The sequence below is a fragment of the Trichomycterus rosablanca genome, chromosome 19 (assembly GCF_030014385.1).
Source record: "Trichomycterus rosablanca isolate fTriRos1 chromosome 19, fTriRos1.hap1, whole genome shotgun sequence".
Classification (NCBI taxonomy): domain Eukaryota; kingdom Metazoa; phylum Chordata; class Actinopteri; order Siluriformes; family Trichomycteridae; genus Trichomycterus; species Trichomycterus rosablanca.
The window spans coordinates 26,136,051-26,162,551 of NC_086006.1; the positions used below are offsets into that span (position 1 = coordinate 26,136,051).

Consider the following 26,501-nt stretch of genomic DNA (forward strand, 5'->3'; position numbering starts at 1 on the left):
AGCAAGCTAGACTCACTTTCATCAGGAGCAATAGTCACCTGTTTTCAGGTGTAAATAGTGTAAATAGTGCCCTATTTTCAGCCCTCTTGTTAGCCTTGTCATAGAACATTGATGGGTTCATGTGACAAACAAAAAAATACATTTATATACATTTAAAAACACAAGTGTAATCATTCCATTCATATATCAATCTGTCTAGGTCTCTGTGTAATTAGTTGTATTCAGGTGTCAGTAACTAGAGATTACACTGACTCCACTCCAAAAAAGACAAAACAACACTGTACCTACTGTCCTACTGTGGAGCATTTTGTTGGTGATATTGTGCCGTTAAAAGGAAAACTTGGTGTGCTGAAGAAGTTACAAAAAAAAAACACTTGAATCCTGCAAGCAACTGGGAGTTTGCGTACAACAGTGAACTAAAACACTTATCACAACTGGTAAAATATTTTTATCTCATTTCTTTCAAAAAATGCAAAAATCATTCAAATTTAAAGTTTGCTGTGAAATACAGCACATCTACCTTTAAAAAGTTTAAAGACAGTACATTTTGTTCTAAAACATTTTTAAAAATCATCGGCCACTTCCAAAGAAATGATAAGAGGAGAGATTTTCTCATCAGTCCCACCTCCATTTCAACCTCCCACCCTGTATTTTATATAAAACAGCCCATCATTAAAGATCAACTTCATCATCCATCCGTCCAGCATCACCTTCAGCTTCTTCACTTCTCCAGTCCATCTACTATGAGGTCGCAGGTTGCACTGCTGCTCTTTTGCATGTTCTTTATTGCAGGTAAGAACTCTTATGTATTGTGGGTGCAGTTTGCAATTACCAACCTGAATCTGAATATTTACCAATAATTACCATAATTACTAACAGAACAATTAATTCTTGTATTTCCTGGTGAATAAAATATATTACAACTTATTTTTTCCTCTCTTCAGCTCACATACAATCTGCCAGTGGGCTAAAGTGTTACTCCTGTGAGGGGAGCGACTGCTCGAAAACAAAAGAATGTGGGACATTGGAAAATCGCTGCTACTCTGCTACAGGTAAACTTTACTTTACATTAAAACCTGCCAGTAGTAGACTGTGTACTCTATAATGTCTTTATCTGTGAATAAAAGAATTAATAGGTAAATATGTGATGAACTCTGATAGCAGATACACTGTTCAGGGTGTTTTACAGCTTTGTATTTAGTGATTTCTGGGTAGGCTCCAGATCCACTGCAGTCGTAGTAATAATGATAAAACAATACATAAATAAATGCAACAAGCAGAGCCAGTATGAGTAAATAAAACTGTTTATAATCATATATTCTAGAGGGATTTCAGCTGACTTTATTATGAGTACTAATATAGCTTGTGACCCCTATAATAAACCGCTCATATGAGTTAGCATTCATTCACCCACTTACTAACTCACACACTTCGGAAAAGCTCCTCCAACTATTATGTTAGTAAAAGTGGTAGAAAACCGATAAATAAATACTGGAGGCAACCACCACCGACATGTCAAATTTCCTACAGGCATTGAAAGAGGCGAGGTTCAAACAGTGCCACTCCATTTTAAAAACATTTTAGCCCAAACATTACACACACCAAGGTCCTGAGAGCCTAGGTTTAATCCCTGCCTTCAGAATAAAATGTTTAATTAAACTGAATAACATCAATAAACTTATTTCTTTTTGTAAACCCAAGCTAAACAGTAAAATTAAATAATGTAATTAATGTAATTTTCTTTGTCAGGTAAAGCAGAAGGCCAAACAGTTTCCATTAAAGCATGTGTAAACGAGGCCTCCTGCACTGTGGGTAAACTACCTACCATTTCAGGGGTTTCTGTGGAGTCGGTAAAGTGCTGTGATGGGAACCTGTGTAACGGAGCTGAGACGTTTACTCTGAGTTTCCTGATCCTGGTGGTTCCTCTGCTCTCCTCCATCCTCCTCCACTGAGCTATCCACTGATTAAACACTTTCATTTTAAGTTTAATCTACTGTAAGAATTTATTTTGAGTAAAATTTGCCAAATAAATAAAGAATTTTCTCTCAAGTGGATTTTCTCTTTTTCCATGTTTTCTTTGATATTGATTTTGATTTACTATTATGATGTAATTTACTGTTTGGTGTGTTAATGGTAAAGGCTAAATGCTAAGCTAACTCTAAACATATATCAGATCCTTAGACTAAACTAACCTACCTACTAACTCAGACAAACAGGAATACTAAAACGAATGCGAATGACTAATGCTAAGCTAAGACTATTTACTCTTTTTTACACCACCACAATCTTTACTGCCTAAAATTGTGAACATGGTGAGCCACATTGCTAAATATCATAGCATCTTCTGATACAGTGGATATGAGGAAGCACTATTTAGCTGTAGTTTCACTCGTAACCACTGGAACCAAAATTATATTCTATGCACCTTTAAGGGGAGCAATCAAACATAAACAGTACTGCAAAATGTATTATATAAAATATATTACAGCAAAATATATTAAAATATAAAATATATATATTTGAGTGTTTTAAAGCTCAGGGAGATTTGGGTGTCTCACACACACACACACACACACACACACACACACACACACACATTGTCTTGTATCCCACATCCTTCCTCAGTTGCCCCTGACTTTCGTTTTTCTTTTGCTTGTGTGAATGAAAACATCGACTGAAAAAATCTTTGTGTTGCTGCTTCTCTTAATTTTTAAATTCTTTCACATGAACACTGTAATTTGCAATTACAAAAAACAGATAATCAGTGCTGTATTTGGTCATAAGATGACATTTTATTGATCACAAGTAAAGTTGTCAGGGGTTGCTTCTATAAAACATTGAGAAAATGATCATTTTACAGGGTATTGTAGCTACACAGTGAAGGTGTGGTGGGTCTATAATCACTCTGTTGCAGAAAGGATTCTGAATGCAACAGTGAAGGAATTTTGAAATTGATTAACATTCACCATATATATAACCTGCCATATACAGGGTGTCCATAAAGTCTGGAAATTTTTCAACAACATTTTAATTCATTCCAGACACCCTATAGATGCTATCTCTAGATATAAACTAATGACTGTACTCCACTTCACTTAAAAATCTCAACAACACTGCAACACCTGACAGAATTTTTATAGTTTTTTTTCCAAAACTTTTTTCCCAAAACTTGACATTTTTCTAAACAATATTTTTGTATTGTTGAAAATGATCAAATGTGATTTTTAAATGAAACCTACAGTTGAGTAACATTCAACAAAGTAAAGTGTTTCATGTTGGAACGCCTAGAATTGTGTTCTTTCTGACCGTCCATTCAGCAGTGCAGCTTTGTGTTTGCCGAACTGTTTTCTGACAGGGTGTGTCCAGTCAATCCATTCTGTAGTTAAACTTACACCAATCATTTGAATATGGAAATTCAGTCAAACATCCAAAGCCACCTGAGAAAGGATCAGAATAATGGAAATCAAAACAGTAAGAAAACTTACACAGAGCTTGTAATGCTTATGAGATTTACACGCACTCCTGACACAGACCTGATTAATGCAGTCAGGGTTTGATTCATTGATTAAGATTAAAGCTGAAGTGGTAGCAAAAAGTGTGTAAACCTTTTTATAACCAAACTATTCAGAGGATGCAGTGTCATCGTTGTGGTTGGGAGTGGTAGAATCCTGGCATCCTTCTGCAGTTGTACCATTTATTTATTTTTCTATTATGCTTACTGCCCCACCCTTTAATCTCTCTATCTCTCTTATTTACTTACTTACTCACTTACTTTTTTGAATATTAGTGTTGCTTGTAATAAGAGCCACTCATGAGGTGAGATTGAGCGCTGTGGTCACTAGCAGGGGCAAAACAAGGAAAACAGGCTGCTGGGAATTGCAGTCTGTTAAATTACTGGGATTCAGAGTTTATTATTATTATTATCTTTGTTTTTGTGTTGTTTTTGTTAGGATTATTACACCAAACACCAACAACAAAAAGAGCATGTTTACTGTAAATAGTCACTATTTATTGGCTTTAGCTTTGTCATCAGTCTGCTGCTAATCATTGTAAGTTTATCTTGGCCACCATCCTGGAAAACGTGAAACTTTTTTAACAGGTTATTATTACAAGCTGGATTATTCCTTTGTGAAGGATACAGCTGGACACCTTGAGAATCCCTTCGGCTTTATTGAAAACACTGTTATAGATAGTTGAATAGTCACTCAAAACAATGGATGCTCATTTTAAATGACTGTTTGCCCTGACAAAAACAAGCAGAAGTCCAGGACCTAGAGGTGCTAATGACCATAAATGTCCTAAATATTGTAAATAAATATATTGTAAAATATTGTAAATAAATAAATATTGTAAATAAATAAAGTATAGCAGCTGTATTCTGTTGCGAAAGTTTAAAGACAGTGGCACAGTGAGTAGCACTGTCGCCTCACAGCAAAAAGGTCCTGGGTTCGATCCCCAGGTGGAGTGCTCTGGGTCCTTTGTGGAGTTTGCATGTGTTGTCTGTCTGCTTGGGTTTCCTCCAGGTGCTCCGGTTTCCTACCACAGTCCAAAAACATGCAGTCAGGAAAATTGGAGATACTTAAAAGTATCTCTAGTTATGAGTGTGTGTGTGTGTGTGTGTGTGTGTGTGTGTGTGTGTGTGTGTGTGTGTGTGTGTGTGTGTGTGTGTGTGTGAATGTGTGTATATGTGTTTGCCTTGGGATGGACTGGTGACCTGTCCAGGGTGTTTCCTGCCTTTCGCCCACTGAATCTCACCATGACGTGAACAGGATAATGCCGTGGTAAAACTGACAATGAATGTATGGATGAAGTTTAAAGACAGTACAATGAGTACCAAAAGGCTAAGACCACTAACCAGTGGTGACATTATGCCGCTTACAAAAGAAATGCATAACAATAGAAGAGATTTTCTTTTTGGTCCCTCCTCCACGTCTGCAACCCCACCCTGTATTTTATATGAAACAGCCCATCCTTAAAGATCAGCTTCATTATACATCCATCCAGCATCACCTTCAGCTTCTCCACTTCTGCAGTCCATCAACAATGAGGTCGCAAGTTGCACTGCTGCTCTTTTGCATGTTCTTTACTAAAGGTAAGAACTCTCACATATTGTGGGTGCAGTTTGAAACAGAATCTGTTTTAATAAATCAGTCCTGGCTAGTGTGTGTGTCCTCTCTCAGTGGCTGTAGTTTCACTGTGCATGTGAGTCAGTAAATGTTAGTATGTAAAAAATGTTTCTGCTCTTACTATAAAACTGATTTTGTTTTGGTTTTTCAGCACTGGCAGTGAAATGTTCTCAGTGTGTACCAACACTCGCTGGATCGTGCTCTTTAACTACAGAGGTCACTTGTCCACTTCTCTGCACTAGTATGAATACATCTGTTAACATCTGTAAGTATATAAAAGATAGTTATTGTACACAGTTGTCAGCAAATGTTTGGGCCACACTAATTATGTAATTAATTAACCTGATTATATAATTCGTAGATTTAGTTGAAAGAAAAAAAGTGATTACAGCATCTGCAGCAAAATATTAAAATATTCAAATTTGAATATGCATTTGCATCCACTTTACCAGCTTAGCCACCAGCTTTAATGTTACAAATATTCCCTTTCACCCAGTATTAATATTACAAATGTGAATACTCAGTAGGAAATACTGTTAGGGATTTTTTACGGTAAATGGTTTATGAATAAACTATCGCTGTTTAGTTTAGGATCAGATTTTATTTTTTATTTAACCAGGAAAAGAATCTCACTGAGATTTACAATCTCATGTACAGGAGAGTCCTGGCCAAGATAGGCAGCAGCACAATACATTGTTTCCACAAAGACAAACAACATTTGACATATAATTGAATATATAATTTAATAATCATTCAAAACATTTACAAACCATTTTACCTAGTTTCATTTTAAGAAGAGTGCTTTTAAAACTATTTAAATTCACCAGATCCTGCCATTTTAAAATATTCTGTAATATATTCCAGTCCGATGGCACGGAATAGTTAGTTTTTATTTTTTTATTAGGTTTAAACCATATGTAGAACCCCCCCCCCCCCCCCCCCCCCCCCTCCCCCCCCCGACTTTATAATCTGCCCATCTCTTCCCATTTACCTCCTTCCCCTAATTCGGTATGTACTGAGGAAGAAGATTTGATCATTTAACTTCAACAATTAAGGCATATTGTTACAACCCAGCTTTTAAGGCTTATAAATATAACAACAATAAAACACCTTCACACTTTTTGATCTTTGTGTAGGACATAAATGACACTTTGAAGACTTTTTAATTGACCTTTTTTGCACTTTTTGCTGATAACAGTCTAAATGTTTGTTTATTTTTTTACTTTGGCGCTTGACACCAGTTTTGTCTGGCTGAAACTTGGACTCTGACCACAGCACACATTTCCATTGTCTGATGAGCTCATGGAATTGATGTATGACGTTCTCTTTCTCATAAGAGTTTCAGATTAACTGTATTCCGTGACAATGGTTTTCCTATGTGTTTACATGCGGCTATATTTATCCCATTAGCATGTCGGTTTCTCATGCAATGCTGTGTGAGAGCTCAGAGAACACACAGATTTAACTGTGGTTTCCGGACCTTGCCCTACACCGACCGAGATCTCTCTGGATTTCCTGAATCTTTTCACGGTATTACTCATGACCTATGATGAACTAAATTATTTGCAATCTTACATAAAAAATTTTTTGTTTTAATAACAGATTGAATTTTCCTGGTGAGCCATGATACATCTTTAATAAAGACTGATCCTTTGGTGGATACTCCTTTTATATCCAATCAGGGATCCCCTCACCTGTTACCAATTAACCTGCTTATTGTGGAAATAGTGTAAACATTTCACTTTCATATTGCCTTAATATCAACTTTATTTTTGGTTTCCTTTTAATTTTAACCTTTAAATGACTTAAACAAAACTAAAAATAAATATTAAGAATTAGATTTGTTATTCTGAATCAGGGTCAGATTTCTCACTAATGTGATGTTCTGTACAGATGGTATTAAAAGGAATTTTGTTCTAAAGACTTGCGGAATGGCAGAGCTGTGTCTATCAGGGAGTTTAAACCTGGGATCAGTAAGGGTCACCAACAATGCTAACTGCTGCCGCACTGACCTCTGCAACAGTGGAACACTACCAGGTAAAACATTTGTACTGTCACTTCCCAAAGATCTGCTTTATTAGATCTAACCCTTTAACTGCTGCAATGTTTTTGTTACTAAATGATTGGAACATATACTTCTCTGTCAAATAAATCCTTCATTAATGTAAGTTCTGTAAGAAGTTTATTGTGAGTTTTCTAAAAACATGTAGCGTCACCAGCAGCATTAAATCATGGCAGAACAATTATTGACATTTTTGTCACTTTCTGTTTCAAAAATGCCATGAAACTGAGCTTACTAGTATAATTTTTTATTTAAAATTTGTGTATGCTGTATTTTATTTGTATGAGAGTCGATATGCTTATTAATATGGTCAATCCAAAAGTTATTTATTACTATGGTGCATTGATAAGCTTTTCTTAGATATTAATGCTTAAAATTGCACATTTTTAATATAGTAAAGTGGCTGTAACATCTAGCCACGTATCTTCGGCGGTTAAGGTGCTGCACTAGTAATCAGAAGGTTGTTGTTTGAGGCCCTTGAGCAAGGCCCTTAATCCATCATTGGTTGAACTGTATTCAGTCACAATTGTTAGTCACTTTGGATTAAAGAGTTTGCTAAATGCCTCCAAGTTCAAGATCTTCCAGCAGGACAATAATCCAAAACATAAGTCTGAATCCATTACTCAATATGCACTGAATTGAGCCAAATCCAAGAAGTCTGACCCTAAACCTCATTGTAAAACCTGTAAGCTGAAGAAGTGAATTCACCAGAGAGGATCTAGAAGTCTGGAGATTCTGAAGAGATTCCTTGCTTTGAATTATCCAATCTTTTTAGGCATTATAAAAGTAGACACCATGCTGGTATGTTGGCAAAAGAAGAGTTAAAATTACTTTCACAGCGAAGACAGGACCTGTATCACAAATCATTCATTAAGGATTTGATTTCTCTCATATTTGTAGTGCACGCTGAAGATACTATACCTTTTAATTGCGGTCATTTCTGGTAGTATATTAAATGAATTAATTAGTACAAGAAAAATATTACTTGTAAACTTTGTTCAGCTTTTTAAATGTATTATTTCCTTCTCTTCAGCACAGTCAGCCAACGGGAAAAAGTGTTTCACATGTGATAACAACGACTGCTCAAGGACAGTGAACTGTGAGGGAAATGAAGATTGCTGCATCACTGCTACAGGTGAACATAAACATTATATATACATACACAGACCAGGCATAACATTATGAGCACTGACAGGTGAAGTGAATAACACTGATTATCTCTTCATCACGGCACCTGTTAGTGGGGGGGGGGGGGGGGGGGGGGTGGGTATATTAGCCAGCAAGTGAACATTTTATCCTCAAAGTTGATGTTAGAAGCAGGAAAAATGGACGAGTGTGAGGATCTGAGCGACGAGGGCCAAACTGTGATGGCTAGACGACTGGGTCAGAGCATCTCCAAAACTGCAGCTCTTGTGGGGTGTTCCCGGTCTGCAGTGGTCAATATCTATCAAAAGTGGTCCAAGGAAGGAACAGTGGTAAACCGGCGACAAGGTCATGGGCGGCCAAGGCTCATTAATCCAACAGACAAGCTACTGTAGCTCTAATTGCTAAATCTTCTGTTTAATTTGTGCAGAATGTTTGCATTACACATGTTTTACAGCCAAGTTGCAATAATGTTGGTTATGTTAAGCATAAATGTCCTTAATTGGCCAGTTTACTGTTTAAATAAAAGCCTTACTCAACAAACATTTAATCGTGGAATAGTAATAAAAAATGTAAGTGGCAGTAATTAAAAAGAAAAATGTTTTCATGCAAATAATATAAGAGAGATTTGAGAGATAATCAGGGCTGCACTGTGATGGTGTGAATGAATGCTAGCACACCAGCGCCAAGATTCTGAATACACTGGTTTGAATCTCAGCTCTGCTTTCGGTCAACTAAGCACCATCTAGCGGGCACAATTGGCAGTGCCTGCAGCAGATAAAATTGGCCAACGAGTGTGATGTGTGGAAAATGACCAGACTAAGTGAGTGGGTTCTTTAAAGGCTGTGCAAGGACCCTGGTTAGCAGACCAAGGTGCCTGTGCAGAAGTGGATGAGCCTTGTGTACGAATCCACTGGGGCATGAGGGGTTGAGTGACTGTGCACACGTCGACGTGGGCGTGGAGCAAGCAAATAGCGGTAGATTAATTGGCTACACTAAAATCCGGAGAAAAAGAGAGAAAATGCATAAATAAATAGAAAAAAATTGTGAGGACTGTTTAATAGCGTGCATACAATACAATGAAATATTGGGGCATAAATATCCAAACCTCGCTGCCTTAGGCTGTGCACGGAACACTGTAACTGGACGCTTGTGTCCCAATTTGCATACAGGCTCCTACCCGCTGTGCTCGAAACAGAAGCCTCACCATCTGACAGGTCAAAAGCTAATTTTGGACACTTTTAGTATGTAGGGCCGCATATACAACACAGTGGCTCTGTTTCCGTGTGCAACCATATGAGAATGGCCCAATATTACAGTACACCAAATAATAAGCAATAAAGCAAGCAGATTCTACCTGAATCAATCATGAAATTCACTTAATTTCATCTTTGCTCTCTTTCTCAGTTCAACAAGGGAGCAACAACGTTTTCATGAAAGGATGTGCAACCAAGAACGTCTGCGATGTGGCTAAACTTCCCACTCAGCCGGGGTTTACTTTGGGACAGGTGACCTGTTGTGAGGGGAACTTGTGTAACAGAGCTGGGACATTTACACTGAGTTTCATGATCATGTTGGTTCCTCTGCTCTCCTCGATCTTTCTCCACTAATAAAGCAGTTTCGCTAAAGTCTGATCTACTGTAAGAATGTATTTAATGTAAATTAGATGTATAAAGTTTCTTTTGTGGGTTTATTTTTTCTTCTCTTAAGTTTGTTAAGCACTTGAACTCTGACTGATTCATGGTTTTTGTAGTAGCAAGTAACAACGTTTAACAATCTGATGGTTCACGATAAGCTGGTTTCAGCTTTATCACTTAAATTATTGTTGTTGGTGAAAATAAACAACAATGTTGTCTGATGTGGTGTTTATGTTGCGTGTATAAAAATTAAAGTGAGCAGTTTGAGAGACAGGCGGCACGGTGGCTCAGTGGGTAGCACTGTCGCCTCACAGCAAGAAGGTCCTGGGTTCAATCCCCAGTATGTTTGCGTGGGTTTCCTCCGGGAGCTCCGGTTTCCTCCCACTAAATTGCCCTATAGGTGAATGGGTGTGTGTAAGTGTGTCTGCCCTGCAATGGACTGACGCCCCTTCCCCCACCCCCTCCTTGTGACCCTTGATTGAATAAGCGATTAAGAAAGTAAGTGAGTGACATCCACAGCAGAAGTATGATGGTAAGTGATGGGTTATGTAGCCTGTAGAGTGGCTGATCTGTGGTTTTAGCAAATAAGGTGATTGATGATGCAAACTTCCTACAAGTGTCTCCTGGTCTGTTTAGAGGCAGAGTTGGAACACTACATTTGAGCAATAAAATTTTATCTAAATATCAGACAATTTTTTTTTACTATTTTATATCTACTAAATGTTGCTGTAGTCAAGTTTGGAAAAGTAAAAGAAAACTGAAGAACCTGAAGGTAACCCACACAGGAACATGGACAATATAACAAACTTATATTAACAGTAACTAAAGTTGAGAATCAAACCCAGGACCCTGGAGATGAAAGGCAACTACCTAAATGAATTAAGCAGTAATAATTATTAAAGAAAAGCAGCTGGTACAGTGGCTTCTGCACTACAACATGAGTTGCATTATTGGGTTTAATTCTAGCCTCTGGTCACTGTGACGATTTCAATCTAGTTTTACATATTATGTTAACTGTGTGTGTGCTGGAACATGAGTGACACTGTCCACTATCAATAGGTCTTTTCACTACACTGTTTAGAGTTTTGTAGCTTGTTTCTGACCACACAGACAAATTAAAAGCGTGAGCAGGAAGTTTATTTTTGCATGGCAGCATTTCAATTGATAATGATATAAAGCTTGTTTGAATATGGACAGTGACAGGGAAGACGAATGGACAGAAGGAAGAAAAGGTGGAACAGTAACTCAACATCATTTTTATTTTTTTTGTAAATATAGATTTGCATTGTGTGTGTGGGTGGTGGGGGGGTTATCCCTTATTCGCATTACTTCCTTGGAAAAAGATCAGTATCAGTATTTTAATTTAGATAGATAGATAGATAGATAGATAGATAGATAGATAGATAGATAGATAGATAGATAGATAGATAGATAGATAGATAGATAGATAGATAGATAGATAGATAGATAGATAGATAGATAGATAGATAGATAGATAATAGATAGATAGATAGATAGATAGATGTGGATAGACTGGTGGTGATTACTAGGTGGTGATTACTAGTCCACTGTAAGCTACCACGTTGAGCTACCACTGTCCATGTGTAAATTTAAGTAAACACACTGTCCACAAAATAATCAGTATCAAATCTGTAAACAATGAAGACTGGTTTACAAAAAGCAGGAAATACCCAATACCAAAATAACCAAAACTTGCTGTATCGGGCTGCACATGGAGCAGAGAAGACACTGCTTTAGATGAAGGGCTGTGTCTCAATCCGCGTATTATCCCAATATCCTATACACTATGCTAGAAATGCGTGTAGACTCTCAATTCATAAAAATCTAATTTTGCATCCTTTTTAATATGTAGGATGGTATGTGTGTAGCCCACTACTGAGATCCGGGGTTTGAATCTTGATTCTGTGTGATACTGGCAGGTCGGGCATCTACATACAGTAATAATTGGCTATATCAGGGAAAGGAGGGCAGTGATTCCTGGAAAACTGGACCAACCGTGTTCAGTATAAAAACTTTAATGTGTGTTCTTGATGATGTTCCATTAAAAATGTTTGCTTCTTGACAGGGTGTGTTTATAAAATCCCAGGTTAATGACAAAACTTAACATCAATCATTTGAATAACAAAATTTTGCCAAAGCCACCTAAAAGGAAATAAAAAAAAATGCAAACTAAAATAATGAGAGATCCTATGCAAAGCAAGCAATGCTAATGAAAGATAAAACTACACAAACACACCTAATGCAAATCTGTATTTACAAAGAAGTGAAACTTACGTGGAGTTGTACAATTTACTTATTTCTTCATTACAATTAATGTTCCTTCTTCCTTCTGTCATTCCATCCGTCCGTCCCTCCTTTTCCTGGAAAAACAGAATATGTATAATACGAGGTGTAATGAATGTATCTGTGTTTACTGGGATCCTGCGAATAAATGTGTACAGTTGTTTGAATTTCGGGTTTGTTATACAATTTTACTTTCTTTTATTCTCTTTATGTTCTATTTGTTTCTTATTCTTTACCTAATATTGGTTCAGGATAATATTTGTACTTTTTTCAATAGACTAAGATTCTGCTTTAAAGAATAAACTATTCTAAAATATCTGACATCCTTGAATTCTTAAATGGATGGTTAAATGTAAAATAAATTCAGATCATTTTGCTGCACAGCTGGAAGCAGCTGGAGTTGCTGCCTGCAGATTAAGGGTATTTTAACCAGCAGCTACTGTATTAAAAAAGTCAAAACGTCATCATAACATGCTTTACAATAAACATAGCAAATCATCCCATTTCTTTTCTTTCTTTCATGCACATTAATTTAGTCATAACCAGTTTAAATTTTCACTTTAAAGTTGTTAAAAAAGATTTTAAAAATTTTCCTTATTCATGTAGGTTTAACTTTGTCATTGTTTTCTTAACTCCCTCATGTAAATCAGTGACTAACAAATAAATGAAAGTAGATGCTGTGGGTTTTGCATTAAAAGCCTGCTTCCTCTCCTCTTTCTTTGTTTGCCCCCTCCTTCAGTTTCCTTCTTTCTGTAACCCTGCACCTGAGATTTTTACTGCAGGAGATTTAACCAGAAAACAAAGGAAATAAATATAATAATAAATAATGGAACTAAATAACTGACTATGTGTGTCATTGCAGTGCTGATCCGTTACTTAGTAATATACAGTCAGTGAGGGTCCTGTGGGGATCCCTTTGAAGGACAGGGTGAAGGGGTTAACCAGGAGTTTGTTTGTTTGTTTATTAGGATTTTAAGGTCATGTTTTACACTTTGGTTACATTCATGACAGAAACGGTAGTTACTTATCACACAAGATTCATCAGTACACAAGGTTATATCGAACACAGTCATGGACAAGTTAGTGTCTCCAATTCACCTCACTTGCACGTCTTTGGACTGTCGGAGGAAACTGGAGCTCCCGGAGGAAACCCACACATACACAGGACGAACATGCAAACTCCACACAGAAAGGACCCCACAGGCCCATCTGGGGATTGAACCCAGGACCTTCTTGCTGTGAGGTGACAGTGCTGCCCACTTAGCCACCATGCCACCTGGTTGACCAGGAGTACAGAGCCACATATGGACTGTCAGTAGTATTATACCCACATAGTGCATCTATATACTGTAATATGTATAGCTCATAGCATAGGATCAAGTGGCCAGTGAACAGTCAATAAAAGTATTTTTTTAAGACAGCCACTTCCAAAATAGTGAGACTTTATTTCTGCAAGAAATGGTTAATGGTTGAAAGCAAATATCTATAACATTCTAAAACAGTTTCTTTAAAAATAATAAATATACACACAACAATGAGCTAATGTACAACAATGAGCTGCATTATAGTTTTTTTCTTGTGATAGGTTTTAGGTGTCAATGAATTATTCAACCCCTAAGTTAGTGATTTATTTTTTTTACGATCTATATAACAATGTGCGTCCAAAGCATATTAAAATGTTACATCAATATTGAGTTTAAAAAGTGTTCAAACCTTTTTTTAATGGTAAAATCATTTACTTCAGTTAAAACGCTACAAAACAAGAATGAAAACATCTAAAATCAGCCCATTTACATCGACAAAAAAGCCTCCTTAAAAAGTGTAAGAGTCAAATTAAAAAGGATGTTGTTATCTGGCTATAAAGGCCAGAAGTATACTGGAAAGCCGGAAGAGACCCAACGCTGTACCTACTGTTAAACACATTTTGGCGGTTGTTTTGAGGTCTTAAGCTTTTTTGCTGCTAGTGAACCTGATGCATTGAAGAAAGTTACAAATAATAATAAAAACAAAAAGGATTTCTTAAAATTCTTGAATCCTGAAGCAACTTGGTGTTCGGGCGCAACTATAAACTAAAACACTCATCACAACTGGTGATTAAGCTAAATAAAATTCTTTATCTTAATGCTATTAAAAGTTGCCAAAAATGAATGAAAATCCAAAGACATGAAACACAGTGCATGTGTCTTACAGGTGTATCTAAACCTTTAACTTTATCTGTTCAACACTGACTAAACTGTATCAATATGTGTAATTGAATATTATTAAGTATACAATGAACATACCTACAGCAGCTTTATTTAAGCTGCAAAAGTTTAAAGACAGTACAATTAGTACTAAAACCCTCAGACATCATTTGCAACAAAGGGCCACCACTTCTAAAGAAATTAAAGTACGGAGGAGAGATTTTCTTATTGGTCCCTCCTCCACCCTTCACGTCTGCAACCCAAAACTGAACATTTTCATTAAACAGCACGTCCTTAAAGATCAGCTTCACTATACATCCATCCGGCATCACCTTCACCTTCAGGTTCTCAACTTCTCCAGTCCATCAACAATGAGGTCGCAAGTTGCACTGCTGATCTTTTGCATGTTCTTTACTAAAGGTAAGAACTCACATATTGTACAACCAGTTTGAAACAGAAATTGTGGCAATTCAAAGTGCTTTACATAAGGTAAAAATTAAAAGCACTAAAACATTCCTGAGATCTAGAACCTCAGAAAGGCTTTTTGCAAACATTTAGTTACAATTAAAAGAACATGACATTAAAACAAGAGAGATAAAGTGCTTTAAAAATTAAGAACATGAAAGACTAAAATAAAATATAGTAAAATAGCTTATGAAAGGTAAATGCAGTAAGAGTTCATGAACCATAAAAATACAGATTTTAAAACATCGAGGCTAAAGAGCAGTACTATTAGAGAGCTCAATCATAGGCACAAGAAAAGAAAAAAGTTTTTAACCTTAAACATTTTAACATTTAAACATTTCTACATTTGGGGCACATCTAATATCTCCTGGCAGTCTGTTCTAGATATATGCAGCGTAACAGCTAAATGCTGCTTCACCATGTTTAGTTTGGAGTCTGGGTTCGACTAGCTGACCTGAGTCCATGGATTTAAGAGATCTACTGGGTTTATATTCTCTAAACATATCTAAGATGTATTCTGGGCTGAATCCGTTCAGTGATTTATAGACTTGTACTTGCACTTTAAACTCTATTCTGTAACTAACCAGAAGCCAGTGGAGAGATTTTAGAACTGGAGTGATGTGCTCAGTTCTCTTCGTCTTGGTTAAAACTCTAGCCACAGCGTTCTGAATGAGCTGTAAATGTTTAATGGTCTTTTTGGGAAGTCCAGGTAATACATCGGTCCTGGTTAGTGTGTTCTTTCTCAGTGGTTGTAGTTTCACTGTGCACGTGAGCGAGTCAGTAGACGTTAGGAGATGATTTGTTATTCCTCAGCACTTCTTTATTTCTTTATTCTTTAGACTCTCTGTACTGTTCAGCACAGTCACTAAAGTGCTATGAATGCACAACTTTCCTTAATGGAGCGTGCTCTTCAGATACAGTGTCCACCTGTATGAATCAGTGCGCTAGTGTGACTACTACCGCCAACTCATGTAAGTATACAGTGAATATTTACTGTATGCACTTGTAAGCATAAGTCTAATATACAATTACAAAATCATTGAATAGCCATACCAGTTTTTATATTACAGTAGGGATTCTGATTCTGGGTCAGATTTTCTGATCTTATTAACATGTGATGTTCTGTGCAGATGGCATTAAGACGGATGTGGTTCTAAAGACTTGTGGATCTCCAGCGGTGTGTACAACTGGGAGTATGAACTTGGGAATTGTAAAGGTCACCAGTAATGCCAATTGCTGCAATACTGAACTCTGCAACACTAATGCACCACCAGGTAAACTATTTAACTTATTTACTGCTGTGACTATTGTTTTTGTGACTAAATGATTCATACTTCTATGTCCAAACTTTCAACATTCTCTTACATTTGAAATGGAATCTTGAGCACGTAGGTGAGTGTAGCTCAGTGATTAGAGCACTGAACGTATAATTAGAAGGTAGCTGGTTTGAGACTAACTGTAGCCAGGTTGCTATTGTTGGGCCTCTGAGAAAGTCCTTACATTTTAATTTCTGGAACTTTTGAAAATAACAATTGTAAGTTGCTTTGAATAGTGTGGATTGTTGCTTTTTTGGATAAATGCATCAGGTGAATGACATACATGTCAATAAATTACAACTGCTAATTTTCTGATTTTCCTCTTATTAGCTCTAAAACAGTCAGTCAATGGGAGAAGGTGTTACACCTGTGATGCATTTGGCTGCTCAAAAACAGTGAACTGTGAGGGAAACGAAGACCAATGCATCACTACTACAGGTAAACATAACTTACACATCTAGTTTTAAATGCCTCTAGGTGCAAATAAGACAATGAATGGGTAATTAATGAGTTTGTAATGTCCAGATGGGTCGGGTACACGAGCGTTCTTCAAATTTGTATTTTGTGGTTTCTAGCTCCAGATCCACTGCAGTCAAATCCAAATAAAACAGTTACTAAAGAGAAATGAATGAATCAATGATTAATGAATGAAAGAATGAATGCATACAGCATGCAGAGCCATTATGAGCAGGTAAATGATTTATATGATATGAACCCTGTTTCCAGAAATGTTGGGACATTCTGTTCAATGCAATAAAAACAAGAACATGTGATTTAATCTGTTTACTCTCTTGTTTATTTAACGGATCATCTTACAAATAAATGACTTTGTAATCACACAGTGCTCAAAAAAAAAAGCATGAAACCATGAAATGAAAATTCCATCCTAATGTTATGTGTGATAAGAATCTTATATTATTTTTTCTTCCTCAGTTCAACAAGGGAGCAACAAAATTTCCATGAAAGGATGTGCAACCAAGAACATCTGCGAGGTGGCTAAGTACAGCGCTCAGTTTACTACGGGACAGCTGACCTGCTGTGAGGGGAACCTGTGTAACGGAGCTGGGACGTTTACTCTGAGTTTCCTGATTCTGGTGGTTCCTCTGCTCTCCACCATCCTCCTCCACTGAGCTCTCCACTGATGAAGCAGTTTCATTAAAGTTTGATCTACTGTAAATGTATTTAATCTAATATGTGTGTGTTCTTTAATTGATTTATTATGTTGTTTTGAGTGTGTTGTTTTCCAGTAATGGTAATTTTGCCTTATTATTATTAGTAGTAGTAGTAGTGGTAGTAGTAATGGTACTGGTTTACTGGTTTGCTTTGAGACTGCACAGGAAGTTTTTTTAAGTAGGTGGGGCTGCCAGCAGAATGCAAAAGTGTGCGTGATGCAAAAATTTGCATGATGTGCTCACACATACACGAACAAGCACTGAAACAAACAGCATAAACAAACTCTAACTGTGTGGCACCAATGCTGCTAACAAAATGTAATATGTTTCTGCCACCTGTTATACCAGGTGCTGAATAATCAAACCCTCACTGCACGACAGCAGTGTTATCAATACTCTCGTATCCTACCTCATTTTGGCATTTTTCTTTGTAGCTATAGAGTCTTCTAAATAATGTTAAATCCAACTGTGCAAAATGTTAGTTGTGCAGTTAAATTGGGTGTAACAACATGTTTTGGTCCAGTTTGCTGTTGCTCTTGTTTTTCTAAGCTTCAATATTAAACAACCTTTTTTGGTAAAAAAAAAAAAAAAAAGCCAAATATAACTATTGCTCCTTTTGTGTTTGTGTGTAACTATAAATTGCTAAATGGCTTGTTTGCTGAAGACTTCTGTAAAACAAATAAAGTTTTTGTTTGTGATTTTTGTATCATAAGATTTATAGACACAGTTAATTAGTGGGATTTGCTTTTAGATATTTCCAACACAGTTTTTCATAACGTGATCTAAACCGTGATTAATGGTTTGTTAACAATTAATTAATTGTTTGATATTCAGATAGCTCATAATATACTTTTGGTGATAATCAATGACAATGTCCTTTAATGTGATGTTTATGTGGCATGACGGAGGAGCATGAATCAGGCATATGATGTTTGTGAATTTAAAATGATAAAGTATTAATATTATTAGTAACTTCACATATTACTTTATTAAATGTACACCTAGTAGGCACAACATTATGACCACTGAGAGGTTAAGTGAATAACACTGATTATCTCTTCATCATGGCACCTGTTAGTGGGTGGGATATATTAGGCAGCAAGTGAACATTTTATCCTCAAAGTTGGTGTGTTAAAAGCAGGAAAAATGAGCAAGCGTAAGGATTTGGGAGAGTTTGATGAGGGCCAAATTGTGATGGCTAGCTGTCTGGGTCAGAGCATCTCCAAAACTGCAGCTCTTGTGGGGTGTTTCCTGTCTGCAATGGTCAGTATCTATAAAAAATGGTCCAAGGAAAGAACATTGGTAAACTGGCGACAGGGTCATGGGCGGCCCAGGCTCATTGATGCATGTGGGGAGCGAAGGCTGGCCCGTGTGGTCCGATCCAACAGACGAGCTACTGTAGCTCAAACTGCTGAAGAAGTTCATGCTGGTTCTGATAGAAAGGTGTCAGACTCCATGCCTTGACAGGTCAGGACTGTTTGGCAGCAAAAAGGGAACCAACACAATATTAGGAAGGTGGTCATAATGTTATGCCTTATTTGTATATGTGTGTGCAATTTTCTGTGAAATTTTTCGGAGGACGACCCTCCTTTTCCCTAATGGACAAACCTCCTTTGCTTGGCATATTGGAAAATGTATTTGATTAATTTCTTAAACTGGATGTAGTTTATTTCAAATGCACTGACAGCCTTTTTTTCATGCAATGCCTCTTTTAACAGAATAGAAATTGCCCGACCATGTTAGAAATGCGTTTGTCTTTCACAAATTCACTTTTAGCAAACAGCTTAGCATTTTAGCTATCAATAGCACCTACTACACTTCATATATGCTTTATACTTCTTTTGTCTTTTTCAAGCACAATTTATTGACTTTCCAGTTGCTTATTAGTGTTTTATTATTCGCAATATGTTAAGTTTTACTTGTTTTGTTTTATTATCTTTATTAATTATACTCAAGGCTCTCAAGTTTTTAAGTTTGCTTGAACCTGGGGGGGTTGAACCGCAGTGGTCATTGTCTCTTGAGTGTGTTGTTTTCCAGTAATGGTAATTTTGCCTTATTATTATTATTAGTAGTAGTAGTGGTAGTAGTAATGGTACTGGTTTACTGGTTTGCTTTGAGACTGCACAGGAAGTTTTTTTAAGTAGGTGGGGCTGCCAGCAGAATGCAAAAGTGTGCGTGATGCAAAAATTTGCATGATGTGCTCACACATACACGAACAAGCACTGAAACAAACAGCATAAACAAACTCTAACTGTGTGGCACCAATGCTGCTAACAAAGTGTAATATCATTGTCATTGTCTCTTCACTTTACACTAAATTTTGTAATATTAAATAAATTGTTTTAGTTATGCCTTTCTAAACAAACAAAAAAACCCAGACAAATTAAATAAAGAAAAACAAATGGGCGCCTTCAACAGTGGTGGTTATTCTGTCCCTCTGTGTGTGTTTGTGTTTATGAGTGATGTTGTGTGTTGTAAGTGTTTGTGGCAGATTTTGATGCCTTGATGACCGATATTGGGGGCTCCCATTTAAAGCACTGTGGTTCAATGTCAGCCATTTTCACGGTCATGATGAATGATGACTTCCATCAAGAGTTCCTGGTTTTGGTTTTATTAAGCCCCACCATGGAAAAAATCCTCTCTGCATCTGCATTTAAGTGTGGCAGAACTAATACCAGTTTGGCAATTGTTGACAGCCTCGGAAATCTGCTCATACCAGTCACCTTTGAAAAAAATGAACCAAGGAAGCCTAATTACACTCCTACATATTTTCATTTTATATTTTGCAGTTATTAAGTTGCTCATGTCAATGGGTGTATGCTGAGTATATGTCTTATACAAAGAGTAGGAAAACTACAGTAACTATAGTAACTAATGAAAGATTAAAATAAATGAAGATATTAACTGATGATCCTGACGGTTCTCTTCCACCTCCAGCTCGTCTACAACTATGTGCACAGACCTCACCCAGCAACAAGAAATTCTATTTTCTGATTGGCTGAGAAATTCTATTTTCTGATTGGCCGATAGGTCGCTAATTCAAGACAGCTGTATGAGCGCAGAGTAGTCTGCCTCTGACTCGTTTGTAGGATACAAACTTTTTGAAATTTTTATGTTCAAGATCAAACTTTCTCGTTTTATTATACTTGGTTTTGAAAAAGACATGATGGGACTAAAATAATATAATTAATAGCTCTCTGTCACGGTAGTTCCAGAGAAAAACCGTGTTTACAAGATGACCGCTAAACATGAGGAGGCAAAAAGTGACCACTAGATGGCAGTGATTTACTTTTTATAAAATCATTCAAGAAAAAAGCATTCGATGTAAAATAATAATAATACTGATAATCAAGGTAATAAAACTCATGTATTTCATCATACAGAGGTATTTTTATCTGTAAAAGCACATCTTTATGGGCAATATGCTTGTGTTGGCATTTTCCAGTGTTGTGACTAGTATCCTATACAACCCACAGATAAATGTAACATAAGCCTTAACAGTTTGGCTGTTTTGAAGCATGGAGCTGCTAAAGATTGTTTCCAACTGTTGGATCCTCATTACTATTGATATAAATGACCCAGGATGTTAGAAGGCCGGATCTCTATTGTACTTCTTATTTCCACATCTCCCACAACTGTAAGGCAGTTGCCTAGCCCAGTAGCCTAGTGGTTCAGAAACAGGACTAGTAATGGAAAGGTCGCTGGTTCAAGCCCCACCACTGCCAGGTTGTCACTGTTGTACACTTGAGCAAGGCCCTTAACCCTCAATTGCTTAGACAACATACTGTCACAGTACTGTAAGTCGCTTTGGATAAAAGCATCTGCTAAATGCTGAAAATGTAAATCTATTCCACATCATCATCTCAGTGCTATTATGTAAAACATAGCTAAGTTTAATAATTATGTAAATAGATTTAATAGTTAAATACATTTAAATAATTATTTGTGCTTTATTTGTAGCCTCACACAGAACACTAATCATACTGGATTAAAAAAGATCACCCAGGCTGGAATAGTAATGTAATGCAAAGTTAGGACACAGTCTTTTTAACAAATGACACAAACACAAAATTTATTTATTTCTTTATTTGAAATCATGCACAAGAAGTTTAATTTCTGTATTATAGTGCATGAATGAATCAGGAGAGTGAGAGAGCTGGTACCACGGTTATGAATCAATCACATTAAATCCATGAAAAATTCCATCCTTATGTTATGTGTGATAGGAAAAAAAGTTTCAACATATTTGTTTACATCAAACTTTTACAACAGCATCAGATTAAACAGGATCAGATTTTAAAGGATTCAGAGTCAATTAGAACAATAGGACACGGACTGAAAAGTACAGAAGAAATGAAACAGTCATTTATTCCCATTACAGCAGGGGTGCACAACATCCGGCCCGGCAAAACTCTCGATCCGGCCCCCCAAATGAAGTGCTGATGCATTTTTAAATAAATGATAGTGTCACTTTAAATTCACCGGGTAATTCCATGAAATTGCGACTGAAAAGTAAATGATGTAAATACAAGTTACTTCAGCGGTACCATGTGTTTGTCCAAACCAAGTACGAGTAAACAAAGAAAAGTGGATCTCGAGCATATAAAATTTAACCCTGAATGGACATACAGGTATTTTCTTGTCTGGTGTGCTTGCGACCACATTAACCAGTTGGTGTCAGACCAACACATTTCTTTTAAGTACCTGATGTTATGTAACTGTATTTAGTGCTGGACGAATTTCACGATTAATTCTGTTAATTAGAATGAACGTTTTCACATGATGTTAGAATGTGACAATCGCGATTGTTTACATACTTTATATTTTAATTAAAATACCAACATGTCACGAGGCAGAAACTGAGCAGACGCTGCGGAATATAAATCAGGGAAAGTTTGATATTAAAAGGGCAAAAACAGTGTACAAAACCCTGCAGAGTCCAAAACCAGAGGATAAACAGACAGGCAGCAAACGGAAGACAGCAAGGATTATACACGGTAACGGTTAGATTTAGAAATAAGGAGACAAACACGATCGACAAAACTTCACAACGAGACTAAAACAGAAGAGCACAGCTAAATTGAATCAAAACTCCGGTGAGCGCGATCAGGATTGGCTGACCGGGGACATGTGGTAGTCACGTGACAGTCCAGGGGCTCATGGGAATTGTAGTCCATATGGTTAGACGTGGAATGTGCCCCGTCCATCCACCCCCCCAGTCACAAGAAAACAAAATCAAAGCTGAGCTGAGTGCTTATTCGATGTCCCCCAGTGTAGATACTGATACAGACTCACTTATATGGTGGAACCAGTAAACAGGCTCGTGTTCCTTTTAAAAAACCTGTAAAGAACTGTTTGTGGTTTTGCACTTTTCTTATGCTGCACATTATTTAAAGTGAGTTGTTTGTGAGTTTTTTATATAAAGGATATAGCTAATTAAGATTTCTATTATGTTCAAATTATTGTTAATTATTGTTATTGTTATAAAGTTTGAGTTCCTTGAAAGGATAATTAGGTGGTGCTGTTACTATTTTTGCATTTCTGCAGTCTTTTAAATTAAAATTTTTCAATTGAATTATACAAAAAAAAATTGCAATCGCAATCCAGAATCAATGATACATTTGAAAATAATCGATTTTTTTTTCAATATCACCCAGCCCTAACTGTATTACAAATTCATGTGGACAGATCTGTAAAAAATGACATGTGTGGCCCTCTGGTTTAGGTGTTTATGTGAAATCGGCCCTTGGTAAAAAGAAGTTGTGCACCCCTGCATTACAGTCATACTTCTGAAAACACATTTGCACATTAATTTAACTTTGGAGAGACTGGATCATGAAATTTAACAAGTATTCAGCGATGATTGAGTCCGCAATTGGCACCTTCAGATCCACCTCCATTCTCCTTATTTTCCTGAGAGGACGCACATGGCTCACTTTCTTGTACCACCAGTCATATTTGACAACATTATCACCAGCTTTGACGATCATCTTCGCACCGCCTCGGTTCCCGTGCTCGTAGAGGACCCATACCCCTCTTATCACCTTGTGAGAACACGCTGTATCATTGAAGCTGGTCTCATTCAAGTCTTTCTCCTCAGTGAGGGAAATTCTCCTGCCTCCATAACTTGGGTATTCATACAGGCAGATCTGAGGATCTTTCAGCACTGCAGTGATGAAATAGAATCATTTATTTCCACGGCAGGATATTCTCCTTCCTCGTAGATGTACAGCTCACCTTTGTAAAAGCAATCTGTGTATGCCAGCCATGGATGTCCGATCACCTTTATAAAGGAGATTTGCAATTGCATTTAAATCAGGGGCATCAGTAAACTCTTTGCTCCTGCCGTGAAAGTTGAAATGCTCATAGATGATGATCTTGCTCATGATGTCTGAATAGACTTGTTTTGCTGATGGTTGAGCAGAAAAAGAGGTGACTGTGAGTCTGAAGAGTGTGAGGAGGTTTGTCTCGTTATATACATGTAGAATTGCTCTGTTTTCTTTGATTGACAACTAGATTTGGTACATAGATTTTGTATTTTTGTAAGCATTCCATGTAAAAAAAATACAAAAACAAATACATAATAATAATAAAGTTAATAAACCCAGGCAACACAAACAATGCATCAAAACAAAACACAAAACAAAATGTACTTCATTAATAAAAATGGTGGCAATCTGGTCCCACTGTGGTTTACCAGATATAACATAAAGTCTCCACATGTTTATGTGCCTGTTAAAATGTATTTATTTTATTGTTTTTATTTTTCTCTGCGACCCATATTTTTCGGCTGGCAAGCCACCCAAGGGTCACGGTCCAGGGACCCACAGCTGACTATAATATAAGCCTAAATATTTTGGCTGTTTTGAAGCATGAAGCTGCTAAAACTTGTTTATAACTATTGGATCCTCATTACTATTAATATAAATGATCCAGGATGTTAGAGGGCCTGATCACTGTGGTATTTCTTATTCCCACATCTACTTCCCCATCTACCTCACCCACCATTATCATCCCAGTGCTATTATGTAAAACACAGTTAAGTTTAATTATTATGTAAATAGTATTTAGTATTTTTTTTGTTGCCTGGCACAGAACACTAATCATACTGGATTGAAAAAGATCATCCAGGGTGGAATAGTAATGTAATGCAAAGTTAGGACACATTCTTTTAACAAATGACACAAACACATAGTTTATTTATTTCTTTATTTTAAATCATGCACAAGAAGTTTAATTTCTGTATTATAGTGCATGAACGAATCAGGAGAGTGAGTGAGCTGGTACCTCAGCTGGCTAGCTATCAATCTATCACATTAAATCCATGAAAATCCCATCCTTATGTTATGTGTGAAAGATAAGTAAGTTTCATTCACATCTTTGTTTACATCAAACTTTTACAACAGCATCAGATTAAACAGGATCAGACATTAAAAAATTCAGGGTGTTTACACAGACTGGAACATTCATTCTTATTACAATCATACATATAAACACATATATTCATTAAAATTCCTTTTTCATTAACATTTGCAGATTATTTTAACTTTACAGAGACTGGATCATGAATTTAACAAGTATTCAGCGATGATTGAGTTCCCGTTTGGCCCATTCTCCTTATTTTCCTGCCTTGAGAGGACGCACATGGGTCACTTTCTTGTACCACCAGTCATATCTTTCAACATTTTCACCAGCTTTGGCGATCATCTTCGCGCCACCTCTGTTCTCGTGCTCGTAGAGGATCCATAACCCTCTCTGTACCTTGTGAGAACACGCTGTATCATTGAAGTTGAAGGGATCCATGGTGGTCTCAGTGGTGAGGACAACGTTCCTGCCTCCATAACCTGGATATTCATACAGAGTGATCTGAGGATTTGTCAGGTCACCTCTGACCAACTGCAGTGATGAAATAGAATCATTTTTTTCCACGACAGGATATTCTCCTTCCTCGTAGATGTACAGCTCACCTTTGTAAAAGCAATCTGTGTATGCCAGCCATGGATATCCGATCACCTTTATAGAGGAAATGTTGTCATTAAAATCCTCTGCAATTAAGTCAGGGGCATCAGACGTAAACTCTTTGCTCCTGCCTTGAAAGTTGAAATGCTCATAGACGATGATCTTGCTCATGATGTCTGAATAGACTTGTTTTGCTGATGGTTGAGCAGAAAAAGAGGTGACTGTGAGTCTGAAGAGTGTGAGGAGGTTTGTCTCGTTATATACATGTAGAATTGCTCTGGGCTAAAGGGTGCAGTGATGAACCCCGCAGCTGTAACTGAAGGATATTTGAGTACATTTTGCAAACACACCTCAAGATTATAATAATTATTATTACAATGTGCAATATTTTTCCCAAGTGCAATTATTTGTAATTATTTGTAAATATTTTTCAGAGTTTTTCCTGACTTTTTATTATTATTATTATTGTTATACATTGTACTTTTTATTGTCTATATTTTGTCCTGAGTGCTTTACTATCCCTTCGCTGCTGCAACAATTTGAATTTCCCCACTGTGGGACTAAAAAAGGATTATCTTATCTTAAGGTTTATCGCACATTGCACACAACACAACATTCAGGCCTGTTTTTCTGAGTCTGTCCTTGATTTCACAACTAGATTTGGTACGTACCTTTCAAAATTGCCTGTGTAGTGTGTGTATCAAAGATCTGCAAGAAGCAGAGAAGCTCCTGTGTCCCAAAGAACACACTTTCCACTAAACAGTGAACTAAATTAGCTCTCCAGTAATGCTGTGGTCACTGCTTAGCACACTGTCTAGTAAATATGGTTTGGTTTAAACAACCCATCTCTATTATGCAGCATTCTGGCCATGCTCGATGTCCACCCTTATGACTAAGCTTTGAATATTATACTTAATTTTTATGATGAATTAATTATTAACATTCAATGTAAAACTTAAAAGACAAACTAATTAATCAAGTAGTTTTAAATGTTATTAATAAATATATTGGCAATTTAGATTTTAATTTTAATTCATCTCTTTAAGCCTTCACACCTGGATTTGGGCAGTTTATCTAATTTTTTATGGCAGATACATGTTTGCTGACATTTCTTTTCAGTCAATCGTCAACTTT

At 36.8% G+C, this 26,501-nt stretch overlaps 2 protein-coding genes across 2 annotated transcripts; one reads left to right on the top strand and one right to left on the bottom strand.

Moving 5' to 3' along the window:
- The first annotated feature begins 743 nt into the window (after positions 1–743).
- Positions 744–17,380, top strand: LOC134333931 (urokinase plasminogen activator surface receptor-like). Its single transcript, XM_063016096.1, has 10 exons — positions 744–792; positions 945–1,052; positions 1,750–1,812; positions 7,020–7,163; positions 8,222–8,323; positions 9,739–9,930; positions 15,760–15,891; positions 16,051–16,194; positions 16,567–16,674; positions 17,170–17,380. The coding sequence occupies exons 1-10, from the start codon at positions 744–746 to the stop codon at positions 17,364–17,366; spliced, it is 1,239 nt and encodes a 412-aa protein (XP_062872166.1). The 3' UTR covers positions 17,367–17,380.
- Positions 17,381–24,654: 7,274 nt separating this feature from the next.
- Positions 24,655–25,538, bottom strand: LOC134333799 (epidermal differentiation-specific protein-like). Its single transcript, XM_063015963.1, has one exon. It carries the CDS (start codon positions 25,536–25,538, stop codon positions 25,026–25,028), a length of 513 nt encoding a protein of 170 aa, XP_062872033.1. The 3' UTR covers positions 24,655–25,025.
- Between the last annotated feature and the right edge of the window lie 963 nt (positions 25,539–26,501).